At 41.2% G+C, this 20698-nt stretch overlaps 2 protein-coding genes across 4 annotated transcripts in view; one reads left to right on the top strand and one right to left on the bottom strand.

Moving 5' to 3' along the window:
• Positions 1–1130: 1130 nt before the first annotated feature.
• On the top strand, positions 1131–15619 carry PRG4 (proteoglycan 4). The gene is made up of 10 exons (XM_074907685.1): positions 1131–1152; positions 1334–1453; positions 4319–4438; positions 6410–10591; positions 11705–11791; positions 12069–12208; positions 13014–13170; positions 14005–14184; positions 14392–14517; positions 15484–15619. Exons 1-10 carry the CDS (start codon positions 1131–1133, stop codon positions 15585–15587), a joined length of 5238 nt encoding a protein of 1745 aa, XP_074763786.1. The 3' UTR covers positions 15588–15619.
• An 8-nt stretch (positions 15620–15627) lies between these two features.
• Positions 15628–20698, bottom strand: part of TPR (translocated promoter region, nuclear basket protein) — a 38959-nt gene continuing 33888 nt past the window's right edge. For 2 of the 3 annotated variants that reach the window (XM_074907074.1, XM_074907073.1), the window contains exons 46-50: positions 20359–20465; positions 19477–19572; positions 19130–19286; positions 17451–17569; positions 15849–16910 (exon numbers count right to left, since the gene is read on the bottom strand). In XM_074907074.1, the coding sequence (XP_074763175.1) occupies positions 16702–16910; positions 17451–17569; positions 19130–19286; positions 19477–19572; positions 20359–20465 (688 nt within the window). In that variant the 3' untranslated portion in view covers positions 15849–16701. The other variant, XM_074907075.1, reaches the window with a different exon arrangement.

Raw genomic sequence — 20698 nt, forward strand, 5'->3', positions numbered from 1 at the left:
TAAAATGTTTAAGGCTAGAGGAATTGTTTCCTGTTGTACCATAAATCATTGAATTCAGGCAAGCATAATAGGTGCCATCCTTAAAGGATATGAGCAGTCTGACGAAGGACTGTGGACCAGTTAGCGTGTGATTGATGGTGACTAAATTAGAGAAATTCCAGACATTGATTATGATAAACACTGCCCTAAAGTCATAAAATAAAAGCAATTCTCATCTGTGCGTGTGGAATGAATCCACTGGCTTCAGCTCCACATCTACACTGGTCAAAAGACAATCAGAATCTGCCTATACAATAATCTTAATTTTGCTAGATATCAATTTAATTGTAAAATATTAATTTATGCCCTACATGCCACAAGGATAATGACTTTAAAAGAGATTTATGTAAGAATAACCAGTCATATGGTAACTTCAGCTAATTGTTGGTTCAATTCTGTGAGATGCTAGGCATCCTCAAAAAATACTTCAGGGCTAACATAATCACCTCAATTTATCAGTTAACTAAGTACCTATTAAAGGTACTACTAAATGTTAATAAATATTGAATTGTAATGTGATGTTTGGGGTCAAACTTTATCCTTCAAAAATACAGCAAGCATGTTTTGCTGAAGTCTCTAATAGCTGTTCACACACTTTCCAGAAGAATTTTGTCATTGTTTGATATGAAATAGAAGTACTGTAGTGACTGAAGTTGTCAGAAGACTACCAATAATGAAATATTAAAAGCAGGTGGTTATTGATCATGTCAAAACATGGTAGATACTCCTTTAGTTCCAATAATTTAAGAACTGTATTAAATAGACTGGGATAACATTTCAAAGATAGTCACTCATGTAACTTTGTTAATTCAGTCACAAATAAATTGCAGTATTTGCCCAGAGACACCAGATACACTTGGTCATGACAATTTAGGCAAATTATTTTTCAGAAATGTCGATGTGTAGACACATCACTCTTGATGCAAAGTGGTACCCTGATGAATATCTTTTTGAAAACCCAGCAGAGAATTTAAATACTATTCTTGAGATAACTGCTATTTGATTAGGGAAATGGAAACCTTCTATGATAGGACCTAGCTAAGGTGAACGTTGAGGTCACTCTAAGTTCTAAATGGTCTCAATATACCGCAATGGCCAAGTGCAGTTCTGGCTGTATGGCCTGATTCAAAACCCATAATAACACAAACAAGTTCTGGATCAGACCAGAATAGCCACCTGATTTTATGAAGCTGTTCTTTACATCATCTTAAGCAAATTATTTCACTGTAGAAAGGTCCCAGCATTAAAGGTGAGCAAGTCAAAAATACTAACTCTCTTGTTCTGCCTTACGCAGCAGTCTCCTGCAGAGGACGTTGCTTTGAAACCTTTGAAAGAGGACGAGAGTGTGACTGTGATGCAGACTGTGAAAGATATGGCAAATGTTGCCCAGACTACACGGAACACTGTAAAGAGGGTAAGAAATTTCTTTATCGCTATATTTTTCCTAGATATATTTAAAAAGAGATGTGTTGCATTATAATAAAACATTAACTGTGCAGGCTTCTTAGGACACAAGAGATTAGGTACTGAACAAAAGAAACCAAATGAAAATAACAAAATCTAATGTAAAAAATGAAATGGCCATTTTCTCAAGCATGAACACTTTATCAGCACATACAGGTAGATACACTGAAAGTCATCACTGAGATACAAATTCTGAGGGTAATGTTTTATTTTGCATTAGCTTCTGGCACTAGCCATTCTCTAACTTACTATCAGAACTGTCACCCAGAATAATATGCGTAAGCTCAGGCTTTGCATTTGCACTTCCACTCATGCTACTTAAATTACATCAGTAATAGAATTCAAGGACAGAAGCTGAGGAGAATGAATGACGTATTGCAGTAAAAATCCTAGTTCATTTTACAAAAGAAGTAGTAATGAAGGGAGATCCAACTCCTTTAAATTCCCTACCCATGCAAAAGTGGAGAGTACTTCCTCCATGCATTGGAATAGCACTACCTTAGCCTCCAGGCCACTTGCTTGGGTTCCTGCAGTCACTGGCAGCACATAGAGATGTCCTAGATCCTCCCCACCTCAAACGCAGTTCCTCCCTATTGCCCGGGAGGATGTAGGGTCTGCCTGGTTAGAAGTGGTTACATATTCACACTGCAGCAAGAGGAATTTTAAGAAAACACACATTTAACCTTTAGGCTACACATTCAGTTCAGGGAAGAATTACGCTGACCCACAGTCACTTTTGTTTATTCTGTACTTCACTGCAGAACCTGGCGGGTTTTTTTTTAGTTAAGCACAAAGGCACAGATCTAGAGGTGCAGTTTCACCTTCATGTGGCTTTAATGACACTAGCACTTGAATTCTAGTCTAGAAAACACTAACAGAATATGTTTCATTTCATCATGTCCTTAAACTTTCTGCTATTTACGGACCTAAATTCATCTCTGTGATCACACTTGTCAAATATGCCTTGGCACCAAGTTACCATCTTCACAGACCAGACAACTTGGCAAGGCAGCCAATTTTCAAAGCCTGCAGTTTAACAAACAAGATGAGTTACAGATTATCATTTGGTTCACTTTAACAACCACTCCCAGTCCCCAGGTGGTGGTATAACTGCTTACTTTTGCTACTCAGTTGCACAGTCATTCATACTGAAATAGACTCTGTATTCAGCATTTTTTGACTGGATGTCTAGAGGAGGATAAACGTCTTGGAAGTGTCTTGAGATGAATTTGTTGCCTTTGAGGTTACTTAACACCTTCCTCTTGCTGCTGAGTTTAACACACACGAAACACTCACAGAAGTTAGCCATTTCACTTGTTCTTCAGTTCAAATATAATGAAAACTTAACCAATTGCTCCTAATCTTAGAGAGCTTCTTCTAGTATTTTAATTACTTAACTTTGGGATTTTTATCAAAAAAGCCCAACAAAAATTCCCCCAAACCCAGCCTATAACTCTACTTGGTATTTTAGTATTTTTGCTATGTGTAACTCAGAAACCTGCTAAACCTCTTGGAATAATTCTGCTGTTTATGCATCTTCTGAACACTTTGTTCTGCACAGTGAAGCTAAGTTTACAACATATATCTAGAGATTATTTTTACATTTCTTATCCTCCAGAAGCCCTGTATCCCCTGAATACACATGCACACGTAGTTAAGGACTGATCAAACATTCCCCCTGCCACAACTGACTCCTCTGAAAGCCAATTCAGTTCCCAAAGTGATTTTATTCAACAATTACAGTTTCTCTCTTTCTCAATAAAAGCTTCAGGATATAGCCCAACACCTAACCTTACTTGCCATGAAAGTAAATGCTTTGATACCATGGCCATCACCTTATGAGACAAAAATACTGCTGCTTTTGTAAAAAGCTGATTATACATGCCTGTGGCAGCTACCAGATCCTTTAGTGGGATCAGAAACATTCTGCAGGTTCCCTGAGTTCCATCATGTTTTTTTCACAACTAACAAGATCCTTCTACAAGGCTATGCTAGTGAGAGAAGAGGTCTCACTTCCAGTTGTACAATTTGATGATCTACAACTAGATGATCTTCAAGGTATTTTCCAACCTAGATGATTCTGTGATTCTGTGAATTTGACTCAACAATTAATAAAAAAATATTTTCTGGCTCTTACTGGATGCAAGTGAAATCCTATGCAATCTTCAGAGTTGGAAAATCTGAACACGAACTTTCGGTTTTCCCTAAAACTCAGGCTACTGGAAGTTAGCTTAATACTTAGACCTTGTTTTATTTCTTTGGTCCATGACCGCTTTCTAGTTCCCATCTCTTTCAAGGAAACTTGCTTTTAAGATGTTTTTCAAAAAATGATCATTTGTGTAGAATTAGCATGTCTGAAGAACTACAATATAACTAAATTTTCAGGGGATTATTGAAGTAAATGCTTATCTAATGATAGCTCTCAGAGATCCACTATAGAGAGTTAATCCCAAGTCATCTGCAGTCAGAAAAATAAGATGACAAAAAAAAAAAATCAGACAAATTTTCAGAACATAAAACTCCACTTAACATTTGTCTTTTTCCCACCTCAAAATTCCCATTAGCAAAGAAGCTCTCACCTCGAGCTTCTGGGAAAAACATTGCAACCATCTGTGATGAAGCACTTAGGGATGCAAAGGTTATTTTTGCTCTTTTTCCCCTGAATAATACTGTAAAGAATCATATAGGTAGGAAGAAACTTGGATTTATATGGAAGATAGTCACTGAAATTTTGTAATCGTTCCTCTTATATAGTTGACACCAAGCACCTATGAAGAAAAATGCTCCCATTAACAGATTATTTTATTTCTTTCAGCACATGCAGAAAAGCCATCACCGAAGACTCCTCCAGAAAACAAACCAACATCTAAAAGGTCATCCAAAAATGAAGAAAATAAGCCAGAGGAAGTAACACAGCCCCATGAAGTTATGGAAGGTAGGAAAGTATAGGAATGAAACAGGATGGGTGTTACCTGAAGGAAACATTAAAGACCATTTTCCTGCTCTGGAAATAGAAAGTCAATGTAAGACATTACCAGACAGTTACCAAGCTTGGAACCACTCAGTTTATAAACTAATTACCTCACCTAGACCTCAAGGTACTGACTTCGGAGAGTTCACTTAGCACAGATGTTGAAGTGTGGTGTTGTCTCCAGTGTCTCTATTGGATTTTCACTCATATCTTCCACAAATATGTTACACACCATTGTCAGTTTTGGACAAAGTCCACAGCTGGAACAGGAAGGGTGTTCTATTTTGGGACAGTGATGAATTGGCCAGACCAAGATAGGAAAATCTAGCAGTTTTCTCTAGCTTGTATCATGTCAGGCCTCACACAGCTTCAGAAAACACATAATTTATTTCTTCTCAATGGAAAAAAATATTGCTTTCCTGTGTTCTTTGATATTCTGTTCCAGCATTTTAAGTGATAACTCAGGAGATCAGTTTGAACTTGAAACTTGAAGTAACAAGAATGAAATGAGATTGGTCAACATTGGCCAATATTTTAACCCTTACTTTAAAAAAAAAAAAAAAAAAAATAATTTGGAGTACTTACCTTTCTGCTGTGTCAATTTCCTATTACAAGAAAATCAATATAGTGCGCTAAGTGAAAAACAGTTAAGGAAATTCAGATAACCATTAACAGGATCTCACTTGGTTTATGGTATTTCAGACACATTGGGTGGGAGAAAAAACTATTCTGTAAGGCTCTGCTCATACCACACCGTTTCTACAATACATTTACATAGGGATTATTTCTCACACTGCAGTATTTTAAGTTCTTCCAGTCTGCTGGGAGAGACACTGCCTCGATGCTGCTAACAGTCATCAGGCCATGACCATCACTGTGACCATCAGCAATAGCTCAGGTCTTTATATTTTTAAAATTGTTCAAAATCTGAACAATATGGCCCCAAACCACATGATGCTGCACTTGTTTTTTTCAGGATTTCAAGAAACAAATGCCAGTTCAGCTGGAATGGTAGAGAGCAACACAGCAGGAATGATAGAGAAAAAAAAACAAACACCACAAAACCTGTGTGAAAACAGCACTAAATAGCAAAACTTCAGAGAGATAACACTTACTGAGACATTAAAATGCAGAAGCATTTTCTGTTACTTTTTACTGAATATAGCTATAATAACAATTTGACTCAAGTCAGTGTAACTATATACAAGTAAATAGAGTCTTAATGCCATAAATCAGAAGAAGAAAACCATCCAAGACATAAAGATACAGTAGGAGATGCAGTCAGGTGTCTGTATTCAGGAATTTTGTTTTCCTCACCTTTCCCTAACTGTCTCCTTCAGGTTCAGGTCATTGGTGCAGGCTATGTTATAATTAAGGCCAGAGGAATAAATCAAAAGAACAGATAGAGAAGGGAAGTGTCATATTAGAAGGACTATATTCTATAGTGTGCATCCCCTTCCATGAGAAAGGATGGAAACACCAGATGGCCTCACCTGCAAACAACAAACTAAAATCTGACATGTTGCACTCAGACTTGTGACAGGTTAGACAAAAGGATTGCTTAAAACATAGGTAAGCTGCTGCAAAGTCCCATGCAGACAAAAAGAATTAATATTTAACCCAGTCCAAGTTACCTTTCCTCTTCTATATTATTTATATATGACAGTTACCTAAGTCCATAAATTGGTATTTACATATTTAAATTAGGTTTCCAGATACGCTCCTTTTTTTGGCCAGTTTAAATAAATAATTTTCTTTAAAGTGCTTGAAATATGTAAGTGCAATTTTGCACAGAAAGTGTTTAGAGCAAAGACCATAAAAACAACTGTTATTACTCAAAAGATAAACAGAAATTTCTAACCTTTATAATGAATTGATATGCAATAGGTGCATGCACTGCAATTCCAGTGTCTTAATAAATATTTGTTCTCATAGATAACGGCAGCGAACAGGAAAATAAAGGGACCAGTCCTGCTCCAACCACAAAAAACCCTGATACAACCACAATCAAAGCAACTACAACTGATCTAAAACCAACTTTACCTGCTACAACGAGTACTATCACAATAACAACAACCACCAAAGAGGCCACTACGACTCAGAAAGAAACACCTGGTACAAAAGCAGCACCACCACCAGAGGTTGAAACTCCCACCATCCCCAAACCTGAAGACACAACCCCAGAGGGCACAGAGGCACCAACGACCGAGGCTGACTCTCCCACCACCCCCAAACCTCAAGACACTACCCCAGAGGGCACAGAGGAACCAATGACCGAGGCTGACTCTCCCACCACCCCCAAACTTCAAGACACAACCCCAGAGGGCACTGAGGCACCAACAACCAAGGCTGACTCTCCCACCACCCCCAAACCTGAAGACACCACCCCAGAGGCCACAGAGGCACCAACAACTGAGGCTGACTCTCCCACCACCTCCAAACCTCAAGACACAACCCCAGAGGCCACGGAGGCACCAACAACCGAGGCTGACTCTCCCACCACCCCCAAACCTCAAGACACTACCCCAGAGGCTCCAACAACCGAGGCTGACTCTCCCACCACCCCCAAACCTCAAGACACAACCCCAGAGGCAGTAACAACCAAGGCTGACTCTCCCACCACCCCCAAACCTCAAGACACAACCCCAGAGGGCACAGAGGAACCAACAACCGAGGCTGACTCTCCCACCACCCCCAAACTTCAAGACACAACCCCAGAGGGCACTGAGGCACCAACAACTGAGGCTGACTCTCCCACCACCTCCAAACCTGAAGACACCACCCCAGAGGCCACAGAGGCACCAACAACTGAGGCTGACTCTCCCACCACCTCCAAACCTCAAGACACAACCCCAGAGGCCACGGAGGCACCAACAACTGAGGCTGACTCTCCCACCACCCCCAAGCCTGAAGACACAACCCCAGAGGCACCAACGACCGAGGCTGACTCTCCCACCACCCCCAAACCTGAAGACACCACCCCAGAGGCCACAGAGGCACCAACAACTGAGGCTGACTCTCCCACCACCTCCAAACCTGAAGACACCACCCCAGAGGCCACAGAGGCACCAACAACTGAGGCTGACTCTCCCACCACCTCCAAACCTCAAGACACAACCCCAGAGGCCACGGAGGCACCAACAACCGAGGCTGACTCTCCCACCACCCCCAAGCCTGAAGACACAACCCCAGAGGCACCAACGACCGAGGCTGATTCTCCCACCACCCCCAAACCTCAAGACACAACCCCAGAGGCCACAGAGGCACCAACGACTAAGGCTGACTCTCCCACCACCCCCAAACCTCAAGACACCACCCCAGAGGCTCCAACAACCGAGGCTGACTCTCCCACCACCCCCAAACCTCAAGACACAACCCCAGAGGGCACAGGGGCACCAACGACTGAGGCTGACTCTCCCACCACCCCCAAACCTGAAGACACCACCCCAGAGGCCACGGGGGCACTAACAACCGAGGCTGACTCTCCCACCACCCCCAAACCTCAAGACACTACCCCAGAGGGCACAGGGGCACCAACAACCGAGGCTGACTCTCCCACCACCCCCAAACCTCAAGACACAACCCCAGAGGCAGTAACAACCGAGGCTGACTCTCCCACCACCCCCAAGCCTGAAGACACAACCCCAGAGGCACCAACGACCGAGGCTGATTCTCCCACCACCCCCAAACCTCAAGACACAACCCCAGAGGCCACAGAGGCACCAACGACTAAGGCTGACTCTCCCACCACCCCCAAACCTCAAGACACCACCCCAGAGGCTCCAACAACCGAGGCTGACTCTCCCACCACCCCCAAACCTCAAGACACAACCCCAGAGGGCACAGGGGCACCAACGACTGAGGCTGACTCTCCCACCACCCCCAAACCTCAAGACACAAGCCCAGAGGCCACGGGGGCACTAACAACCGAGGCTGACTCTCCCACCACCCCCAAACCTCAAGACACTACCCCAGAGGGCACAGGGGCACCAACAACCGAGGCTGACTCTCCCACCACCCCCAAACCTCAAGACACAACCCCAGAGGCAGTAACAACCGAGGCTGACTCTCCCACCACCCCCAAGCCTGAAGACACAACCCCAGAGGCACCAACGACCGAGGCTGATTCTCCCACCACCCCCAAACCTCAAGACACAACCCCAGAGGCCACAGAGGCACCAACGACTAAGGCTGACTCTCCCACCACCCCCAAACCTCAAGACACTACCCCAGAGGCTCCAACAACCGAGGCTGACTCTCCCACCACCCCCAAACCTCAAGACACTACCCCAGAGGGCACAGGGGCACCAACGACTGAGGCTGACTCTCCCACCACCCCCAAACCTCAAGACACAAGCCCAGAGGCCACGGGGGCACTAACAACCGAGGCTGACTCTCCCACCACCCCCAAACCTCAAGACACTACCCCAGAGGGCACAGGGGCACCAACAACCGAGGCTGACTCTCCCACCACTCCCAAACCTCAAGACACAACCCCAAAGGCAGTAACAACCGAGGCTGACTCTCCCACCACCCCCAAACCTCAAGACACTACCCCAGAGGCCACAGAGGCACCAACAAACAAGGCTGACTCTCCCACCACCCCCAAACCTCAAGACACCACTCCAGAGGCACTAACAACTGAGGCTGACTCTCCCACCACCCCCAAAACTGAAGACACAACCCCAGAGGCACCAACGACCGAGGCTGACTCTCCCACCACCCGCAAACCTGAAGATACAACCCCAGAGGCTACGGAGGCACCAACGACCAAGGCTGAGTCTCCTACCACCCCCAAACCTCAAGACACAACCCCACAGGCACCAACAACCAAGGCAGAGTCTCCCACAACCCCTACAGTCAAGTGGTCTACGCCTACAGGCACTCAGGCTGACACCCATGCTGTAGAGAAAACAACATCTATTGAAGAGACAACTACTGTCCCTGGATTAGTATCTACTGCTAAGAAAGGCACAACCACTCAAAACATTGAGCCAGTCACAACCACTAGGAACAAAACACCCATATCTGAAGCTGACACTATGGTTTCAGAAACAACAGCAGAAAGGAAAATCACAATTTTTGCAGCCAAAGTAGCAACCAGTACAACTACAAAAGATACAACTACAGCAGTACAAAGGATAGTGGTGACTGCAGCTAGTACTACTGAAAAAAAAGACAAAAAACCGGCTCAAACTGTTGCTACTCCTATAACGAAAGAGGCAAGTAAAATAGAAACAACCATGGTGAACAAAGAGGTAACAACATCCAAGAAAGTGAAAACTACTGTGCTTAAAGATATTTTAACAACAAGTAGGAAAGACACAACTACGGTAACTAGGGTGATAACAGCTAAACCAGATGACTCTCCTAAAGGTAAGGATGATATTTCAAATACAACTCCTACAGGCAAGCAAGCTGTCACTACAGCAGCTGAGTCAGAAGCAACTACTGCAGACAAAAAGACTGCAACAATGGCTGCACAAAGAGAAGTAACCCCAGCTAAACAGGGCAAGACTCCCATAAAAAAAGAGACTTTAACAGCTAAAAAAGAAGAAAGCCCTGTGCGAACAGTGACCGTAACAACAGTAGCTGCAGCAGCTACAACTCCCTTGCTGAAGCCCACTCTGTTGACAACTGCCAAAAGAGATTCAACTCCTAAACCCAGGGAGATTGTAACAACAAATAAAAGAGACACAACTCTGGAAACTAAGCAGACTGTAACAGCTGCAGCTAAAGAGAGCATAAGTACTACTTGTGTTGTTGTAGAGCCAACAACAGCTGGTAAAAAAGAGGTAACGACCATCAAAGAAACTAACATCACACCTGAAAAAGCAATGGAAGATGCCACTGGAAAGGCCCCTAGTATTAACAAAGAGGAAACTACAGTTACTAAAGAGACCACTACACGAGATAAAAAAGACACAATAGAAGAAATGTTTATTGTTTCCAAAGGGACGTCCAAACCAACTATACATTTCCAGGAGGTTACTGACACAAGAGATGAGCCTCATCCAGCCGACCCTGAAACTCTGCCAATAAAAGAAGAGCCTGAGATCAACAACAAGCCTTTAATACAAACTGCGGACTTGCCCATTTTATCCAGAGAAACACAAGGTAATTGCATTCCAGTAGGTACAAAAGCACCAATAACTCCACCAGAGAGCACAACAAAATCCATGAGTAAAGGACATGCAAGGTCTTTCTATGTGGTGCCACAAGAACATGGCACTCCTGGCCCAGTGGTCAGCCATAACCATGGTGCTACAGTACTCACCATCCTGAATACTGGTACTTCAGGTTTCAATTGTGTTGTTAGTGAAATTCTCCATGTAGTTTAGAGGGTGATTTTGTTTTAGTACTTAGTTTCAGTAAATGGTCCTGCTGGTAAACGTCTACAGTAAAAGTACTGTAGAAGATGCAAACAAAAAAAGTCGAGGAAAAAGAGGATAAATTTCTAAGGCTTATGGAAACATTGCTAGGCAGTCAGGCTGAATATCCACCATTACTCATGGTAACTCATACCTAACGTGGTGTTTCATAGTCACATAAAAAAAGTCACATAAGACAGACAATAAGTCTTTTCCTTGTATTCTCTTCCCTCTGTGCTTTTTGCCACAACGGTTTTCATGTTTTCATGTCCTCAGTATTTATTTTAACCAGATATGGCCTGCAGGTTTTTCAGAGTTTTTTCCATCATATATTGGAAGGAAAAAAAAAAAAAGAAGAGGTGTTTTAGATGGAAAATACTTAGGTTTGTCCAAAACAGATCCTTCCTTTGTATTTAACTGAAAGTAAACGGGTTTTTTTAAGAAATAAGGAGGGGGAAGGGAACCCTTTAGAGCAGCTTGGAGAAACATCAAGTAAACATCCCAGAGCATGAAGAAATTAAATGAGAGATGCAGCATACATGCATTTATAGGTCTTTTTCTGAATTACAGGTACTTAGGTAAACAATAAGCAAAGCTGCCCATACCTAGTCATGTAAACAGCTGGTCTGGCCCTCCTGGGACCAAAACATGAGAGGCAAACTTTCCAAGAACTGATCTCAAATGAGTAACTATACCCTTTGTGGGACAAGTGCCAGGCAGAGGCCTGAATGATGAAGGGCCCCAAACATCACCCAACAGATGATCACATTTAACAGTCATAGTGCTACTGGCGGTGGGCTGGGCAGGTAACACAGTGTGTCTTAAATGTTAAACAAACCCAAGCCACCGTGTTTTGCAGCGAAGAAGGATGAGAAGGACCTGTGCAGCGGGAAGCCAGCAGACGGCATGGTGGCCCTGCCTAACGGCACCCTGGCCGTCTTCAGAGGTAGGCTGGTCCTCGCCCTCCTCCTCTTCCTCCTCCTCCTTCCCCTGCCACCCGCCCCAGCCCCAACCCCCCAACCCACTTCAGCGCTCTGAGGCCCTCATGAAGTGTGCCCGGACCCAGCCACACCTCAGGGGTGCTGCGGGTGCAGGAGCCGCCTTACCCGTCAGCCGCGTCCTGAGGGCAGGAAAGACGGATCCTCGTTTCCTGTGTCTTTCTGACTGTGTGTGTCTGTCTGTCTGTCTGTCTGCGTTTCACCCTCTCTCCTCCTGCTGCGCAGGCCACTACTACTGGCTGCTGAATGGCAGGAGCCCGCCGACAACCAGCCCCCGGCGGATCAGCGACGGCTGGGGCGTCCCATCCCCCATCGATGCCGTCTTCTCCAGGTGCAACTGCGATGGCAAGACCTTCTTCGTCAAGGTGGGGAGCCAGTGTGGCGGACGCGGGCTGCACCGGGAGGGCGTGGGGAGCAGATCAGCTTAAAAAAAAGGTGTGGGTTATGAAATGCAGCCCCGCAGGAGAGCCTTGCATTGCTCTGGGGCCGTGTTGCTCATTTTATAGAACAAATGACGTTTTCAAACAGCATGGTGGGTTTGAAACTCCGTGGGTGAAGTTAAGCGTCTCTTCTCCAGCCCCCCATCTGACTTGAGATGGTGCTTGTTAGGAAAAACCTCAATTCAGTGTTTTTCTCCTCTAGGAGACAAAGCATTGGCAGAATAATTGATAATCAAGTAATGTTTACATACGAGCCATACTTCAAAAAAACCCCACATCTTTAAAATACGGGTATTTTATCATGTCTTCCCCTTGCCCAAACATGGCCTAGATTTGTTCCTAATACATTTTCCTTATTATAATGAAACGCACACACCTCAATAAAGGCATTATATAGTTGTTTCCCAATTAAACATTCAGTACTGGAATTCAAGCAGCTTTTCCTATCTGTGAAAATTTACAAAGCAAACCACTTTGTTCCATAGCCACTCTTTAACAGTTCCTTTCTAAGATACTCTATCCCTATCAAAGGTGGTGTTGAAAGATTGCAGAATTTATTTTTATGAAGTTGTAATATTTTTTTCCTGGTTTTAATGTATGTAGGAGTGGTTCCAGTTTTACAATATAGTTATCAAAACACTAGTGTTATGATTATTTTCCATGTCTGTGTTGAAGCTCAATTACCAAGAATGAATTTCCTCTAAAGCTCATTCTTTCCTGAAATCATTAGGGTCCCCTATACTGGCGTTTCACTAATGGTGTTATGGATAAAGGCTACCCCAAACCTCTTGCAAACGGATTTGCAGGGCTAAGTGGGAAAATAGTAGCAACTCTCCCTGTGGCAAGATACAACAACAGACCAGAATCCGTCTATTTTATCAAAAAAGGTATGTCTCATATTTCAGAAGTTTGCAGATGAGCAAAAGATCCTTCAATTGCCTTAGTCAGGAATAAAACACTCCTCTTGACTGAAAGATGCATTTCTTCCAAAACCAGAAACATAAATGGTGACAGAATGTGCTAGGTGATCAAAAAATAGCCTGAAGCTTTAAAAATGTATATTAGCACTTACAGATCTTTAAGTGTGTTACAGAATAGACAGGACTGAAAGGGACAGAATCTAGCACTGTAGCAGACTAACATTAAATTTTATCTGGTGGCAAAACTACTTTAGTCTCAAGTTAGAAGGGAAGGCTTTAATCTTACTAGTACATAACTATGTATAGGAATCTCCCTCCTGATTTATTTCATATTTTAAATTAATGTAATTTCCTTATCTTACATGAATGATGTACTGCCAACGTAAGATTTGTTATATGAATTTACAAAGCAGAGATTGATAAAGTGCAAATCTTTTTCTGGACTCATAGTCCTCCTCTTACGCAGTCTAAAATGATGGTCTTACCTTCTGCTTGAAATAGGAACAGTAGCAGCAAAAGGAGCTCCCCCAGAGTTGTACTTACTACTGTAATAGTACTGAGCTTGCACAAGGTATTACTACATCTAAAAGCACATCTTGGATTTAGAGAGCAAGGCTTTTCTTAATCTCAAAATGTAGGAACAGATATAAAGTGCTGAAGGCTGCCACAGCTGTAGATGTATTAAAATGATGCCAATGATTTCCCACATGTAATTCAGATATCAAGGACATTTTCATATCTGATCAAGCTGCTGTTTTGGTGGGGCCTTTGTTTTGTTTTTTAACCAAATATCTGCTTTAGATGGCAACATGCAACAGTATGTGTACAGACAGGAACCTGCCAAGAAGTGTCAAAGAAGAACCCAGGTTACCATAAGATACCCAGTTTATGTCCCAAGATTTGTAGTAAGACGACGCTTTCAACGTGCAGCAAGAATGCCAACCGTTATTCAGACTGTCAGAATCAACCCATATCCATCTGGTAACTTATCTTTATTAAGTTCTTTTATACAAACGTTTCAAGCATAGTAGTTTCTGTAACACAATATTCTGTTCCTTTATTTTCTTTAAATGCTTCTAAAATTTTTTAATTCAATAGAGCACGCTTGCTGTAGATTATACAAGCAAATAATAGTTGACAGCAGACACACTGCAACACCTCCTAACTGAAGTTTTCTTTCACTTGCAGGAGTTCTGCGCGAGGCAGTCAGAATGACTACCTACTGGAGAGGGCTCCCAAAAGTGATTCATTCAACTATCTCACTACCCAACTACAATAAGCCAGATGGCTACGACTATTATGCCTTCTCCTACAGTAAGTTAAAGCTAATGCATGTTACTATCAATCTCAAAAGACTAGGGGATGAGGAAGAAAGAAGCCTGCATATCTCTCAACTTTCCAAAGCATGAGGTTAGCACCTGTGGTTCTGCAAGACTATTTTAAACGCTACTGAAAAGTCCTGAGAATTTAAATGTTGCCTGTAATTGAGATGATTCTATTGAAAAATCAATAGTTACAGGACAACTAGCAGCAGTGAGATACAAAGATTCAAATTAACCAGTTGTGGAATGCATTGCCGTAAGAGTTCACACTTATCAAGTGACAAAAAACCCGACACTTTAATATAATTCTGCATCTATGATAGATTGAAATCCTTGGACCACTACACATTGGTAGTTTTTTCACTGGTTTCCATGAAACTATGTTTCTGACAAAATAAAAAAGGGTGGCACGTGAACCATTTTGCTTCACAGGAAAAAAATTATTTATGATTCCAGATTAGGTAGATCCTTTCTCTCTAGCCAGAATAATGTAAAAGCATTCCTCAGTTTTTCTACGAACTAGATGTATCCAAATACAGGATGCTAAAGTAAGTCTCTGTGTGAACTAATTCCTAACCTTAACAGAGGCCAATTCATACCCAGGGACCACAGAGTTCCCACTTTTGTAGTTAGTGCAAGATTGTTTTGTTTCTAGTCTGATTTTCAAATTCTTAAGACTATTCTGTGTTCTAGCAGTATAAGTATTCTTCCCTGCTCCCTGTTCTTGGGGCATATTTATTAGCAGTACTCTAAAACTTAGCTAAACACAAAGAAGGACATGTAAAAAATAAAGTTGAAGACAAAAATTAACTGTTATACCCTCTCAACTGCATATATTTACTGTGGAATGAAAAATCTGTTATTCATGCCTAAACGAAATTAAAAGGTAGGTTGTATCTTCAAGATACTTTTCCATGTAGTTTCTGGAATTTAATTGTGACACGTATCTTCTTTTCAGATCGGTACTACAGTTTGGACATTGGCAAAAGAATAGCAAGACCTGTGACTGCTCTCACAGGAAAGACTGTATCCAAAGACTGGTACAACTGTCCTAGCAAGTGATGCACAGCAGAGGATTTTAAAAAAAGATGCCATTTGAGTGTTGACATTTTGTCTAATTTTATTAATAAAGACATTGAAATGTGTGCACACAAATCTAAGTATAAAATGCTGCTTTAAGCTCTGGCTTCATTACACTAAAGCAATCACAGGCAAACTGGCACTTTTGTATACACAGCTGTAATTCCTTTACAGATCATTTAACTAATATTTCCTCTGTTCAGGCCTCCTCTGCCTCCCACTGCATGAGTTACACCTGTGTTGGGAAAGAAAACAAATGCATTAATATAAATCGTTCCCCCCCTTTTAATCAACCATTAGTATATGTGATACTTCATCCTTCTGTAAGGAATCGCTACTGCAGTGGAGCACATCCTTTCTGACAAAATTGAAGCTCCCCCTAGAGTCCAGTGATATGAACACATTGCCCTTCTGTCACTTAAAAAGGGTATTAACTTGGGATTCTCTATGCTCAAAGAACAAGCATAGCATTCTTACCATACCTAGAACAAGTTAGTCTCTCTCTTTTGCTATTAAAGACATGGTGATAGACTAGAAAGAAAAAATAACCTAAGTCCACCCCCTCGCTTTTTTTTTTTCTTTAAAATACCAGATACCTATATTTCAATGCTACTATCAAGTCTTCTACAGTGTTATAAAATAATGCCAAGCTGAATACAATTCATCTAAGGATTTTTCTTAATACAGAAGTTGCAAACAATAGTTTATTGTTGTGATTTATCTCTGTATTGTATTATAAAAATCTGTAATACTTCCATAAACTTTTTTTGTTGGCTTTTTTAAACTCAGTGTAAGACACAGTGATATAACAACTGGAACCCTTAATGTACCAAACAGGAAACGGATATGTAATGTTAAAAACAAAGATTTCTAAACTTTATCCTAACATAATTTTTAAAAATCTTTTTTTAAAACTTTGTGAAGTTTAAGATCTACTGCCATTTACTTTCTCCCCACGGTGAGAACCACATGCTGCCTAAGAAGAGAGTTTGCCTATCTAGGAAACACTCTGACTAACATACTGAAGCAAAATTAGAGAGCTTTTAGGGCAACATATGGAAAGCTAGAGCAGGGATGCTGTATTACTCAATGTCTCTCAAGCAAACGCAGGCATATAAAGTAGTACTTCATATATGGTACCCACAGCAAAGAAAGTACTAAAAACTTTTTGAAAACACCTGAATTTGAGCAACCACAAACACTTACCCCTCTGTCTGTTGAACTGACGACCACGAACACCAGTTCTTAATGTTGGTGGCTGAAGTCTGACACGTCGAAATGGCTTAGGTTGGTTACTGCTTGTGTCTGTGAAGGAGTGGTAATTCAAGAAAGTGTCTGTGTCTAGTAGTTTCTTACTGTTAATATTTACATGATTTGATATGCATTATGCTCTTGAATTTACTTTAAGATGAAGGTGCATCCTTATTTCATTGACAACTTCTGTGAAATAAATAAATGCCTCAAAACAATTAAGTCTGGGACTTCTTTCATAACCTGTGCTAGGTAGTAAATTGTTAACTCCACAGTGGTTTAACTTACTGTTCTTTGACAATTTAATTGAATTTAAAAATATTTTAAAATCTGACATAAAACATAACAGTGGGTAGAATCACCAAAATATCTGTAACTTTTGCTCCTTGAAGCATTATTCTTACTACAGTCTACTGCAGTCCAAGTAAAAATTGTTTGCCTTTAAGACTATAGGTATTAAAACGTAATCTTGCTCTAAGAGTTCCATCTTAAGATTTTGTGTATCTTGACTATCAGTAGTGCACAATGCTGATTCAAAAAGTTCCCACACAATAAAATGCTATGAAACAACTGCTTCCACCAATTAACCCATACCTGCAGATGAACTAGAAGGAGGATCTTGACTAGTTGAAGGAAGATCTGACTCATCAGATGCCTGAACAGATTCTTCTTCTTGCTGGCTATCAATTTCTAGGCCTGCTTCTGAAGTAATTCTACAAGACAAGGAGGGGGAGGAAAAACATGTAAGTGTATTCACATAGGTTCAAAAAGGTCAGAAAAAAACGCATCATCTCAGAGCAGATTCATATTCAAATGCCTTTCCCCAGAAATTCTCACTGGTTTTATTCTGTTTTGTTGTACCCTCCCTGCCCCAATCATGAGAAATTTACCTGGCTTTTAGAAAAATAACAATGCAATTTCCTTGATATACAGCCCAACTCCAGATGCATATTCAACATACTAATTGTCTGCCAGAGAAGGCCACAAAGCTATGTAGTAATGATAACTACAAAAAACCCAACATGATGGTGGCGTGTATGTTTAGATAGGGGAAGAATGAATTGGAGGGAACACACTGACCAGTTATGCCTAAAGATCACTCATTGGTGCAACACCTAAGTCATGTGGACTTCATGGTCTTCAAAAGACAAAAAGCATTATAGGGCTGGAAAAATATTAAACATCCAATTTAGCTTAAATGCAGCTTACTTTTTAGCATACATTTTACTTACTTTAATTAGTATATGCAAATTGTTAGAGGATGATAACTAAAAGTCATATACTGTGGGAAATACCTGTTCTTACTAGCACCAGATTGACTTGCTCTGCTATCAAAGGCTGTTCCGAACTACAGACTGTTCTACAAACCACTTAGTTCCTCTATGGATATACTTCCAATTCACTAAAGATTAGATGGTTGTGTAAGAAACAAATACCAGACCTTAATATTAGAATACCCATCCTATGTTCTATCTACTCATAGGCAGACTATTGCAGTCCAAGTTAGTGCTGCATCAAGAAAACTGTGTGGCATATATAACTTGCAGCAGTTACATTTCATTTTCTTATGACCAAATCTCCTACCTCCTGCAATCAGTAGATAGAAGTTTAAGTAAACTGTGAACTACACATCTTTTATTACTCTGCAACCAATAAAAATCAGAAGTAAAATATAGCATTAAATGATAACCTATCCCCTTTAGATTTATAATGTATTTGACCATAATACAAATCAAAATATAACAATTGTTATAAATATTAAAAATTGCATTTACAAAGTGGAAGACAAAATCATTTGTCTATCAAATTCTTAAGAACTGCTTATCCCCTTCCCTTGTGCTGCATCTTTTGTACTTGCAATGCCTTAACTGACTGACTGCATTATATATGCTGGCTTTGTAACAAGGAGTGATTTTCTTTAGTAACAAACAGGAATGCTTTAGTATTTATTCTACAAACCCCAGTCCTTCAAACTGAAGCATTTACCATCAGTACTTGACTATTACAGAGCCCTCTGCACACCAGAAAATAAAGACAGTTTTTTTCTTTTTGGTGACTTTTATACTAGGTATGTTAAATTAGAAGAAAATCTTTGGGTTTAGACAAAAAGATCAGATTGTACTAGTTCACAGAACTACTAGCTCCTGTTTGAACCGTCCTTCCTGCCAGAACAGGTTAAACTGAAAATGAATCACAGCTACACTTGGACGAAAACAAATCATTAAAACTAACATGACATCAGGTCTTAGCAAACCAAACAAGTCACAGTTTACCCTTCAGATTCGGCCTCTGCAAAAACTTCATCCCCGTCGTCGCCAGCTCCAGGCTCCGCTGCGGTGGACAGATTGCCAGTCGATGTGGTAACCATGGGAACAGACTGCGAAGCGTGCTCTGAAGCATCCGCCGAGGCACTTTCGGTAAAAACCGTCACTGTACAGGAAAGGTAGTTTAATAAACATCCATTAGTTTAAATTTCCTACAGAAAATCTGTGGAAATCTTAGGTAGGTCAGGGAAAGGGTTACTGGAATACTCCTGATGTATCAATAAGCCCTAAACCAACAATAATCTAACTTCTCTGGGAAGTCAAGGTTTTCAGCCTGCAAAGTTTTTGCCACTTACCTGGTGCTGCTACTTGTAATGGTGTTGTAGGAACGCTACGACCACCTGATTCTTCCTCATGAGCAAGGAATAGTGGGGTTTCATACATTCCTAAACCTGCAACACAGAAAGTTTCAGCAACAATTAAAATAGACAGCTAAAACACAGATTAACTGCTGTCTTCCCTCTGTACGCTTGATGAAATCCAGCGATTTGTGCTTAAATTTGGAGATTTTTGTTATTTAAAGCTGTTTCAACCTACTGTCAGAGCTAATTATAATTTATTGAAAGGCAAAACCTTGATGAAAACACTACTACTTGTTTTACTTTCATCCTCTTCTTACGCCATTATTTCACTGTGAGCTTTCTTCAAAGGCCAGCGTACTGTTCCATGCTGACAGGGACGCAGGGGACAGGGACTGATTCAGGACAACAACAAAGACTATATAGCCAAATTGTCTGGCCATCTCTTAACAGGTAAGGACATACCCCAAAGATTTCTTTGCATTTGCTGTTTTGCCTTATGGTTTTACTACAGGAAAGCTACAATCAACTGTAAAATGCAAGTTAAAAGCCGTTCATTCAGTATTTCATTTCCCCTTACATGAGTTACCTTCCGCCCAGCAGGCAATATGTCCTACATAAAATTTTAGTTTCTGTGGTTCACAAGCCTGTTGTTCCTACCCACAGAACCATTCTCCTTTCTAAAACATATTACAAGTAGAAATGTAGCAGCTTGAGGGGAAACACCTTTTTAATTTGTTAGTCTCTCTCTGCTGACAATTATGTAAGAGTTGCAGGTTTCCACACTTCAAGTACCCAAAGTAGAACTGCATTTTACTGACTGCATTATTTGTTTTTCACTCCAGCAACCACGGAAAAGAAAGCACAGAAATGGTTTACCTCCTTGTGATGCAAGCTGACCAAGATCTGAGTGACTTGAGCTAGTTTGCGGCATATCTTCAGGGGGTCCAAATCTGAATCTGGGAACTCCAGCTACCTGGGGGGAACTATCAAAATAAAGATTTCAGAAATTCTGCAATTTTTCCAACGATCAGGTGGGGGTTGGGGGTGTGTAGCAGGGAAGAATTTAAATAGAAGAACCTGGGTTTTTCTTAAATCACTCAATTACAATACATTGGCAATTATCTGCCTCCTCATTTGCTAGTAAGTTTCATGATACACAATTCAAACAATGATTACTTATTTGTAGATGCAGTCATTTATATTACTTAGTGCATTT

This window comes from Athene noctua, chromosome 5 (assembly GCF_965140245.1).
Source record: "Athene noctua chromosome 5, bAthNoc1.hap1.1, whole genome shotgun sequence".
Classification (NCBI taxonomy): domain Eukaryota; kingdom Metazoa; phylum Chordata; class Aves; order Strigiformes; family Strigidae; genus Athene; species Athene noctua.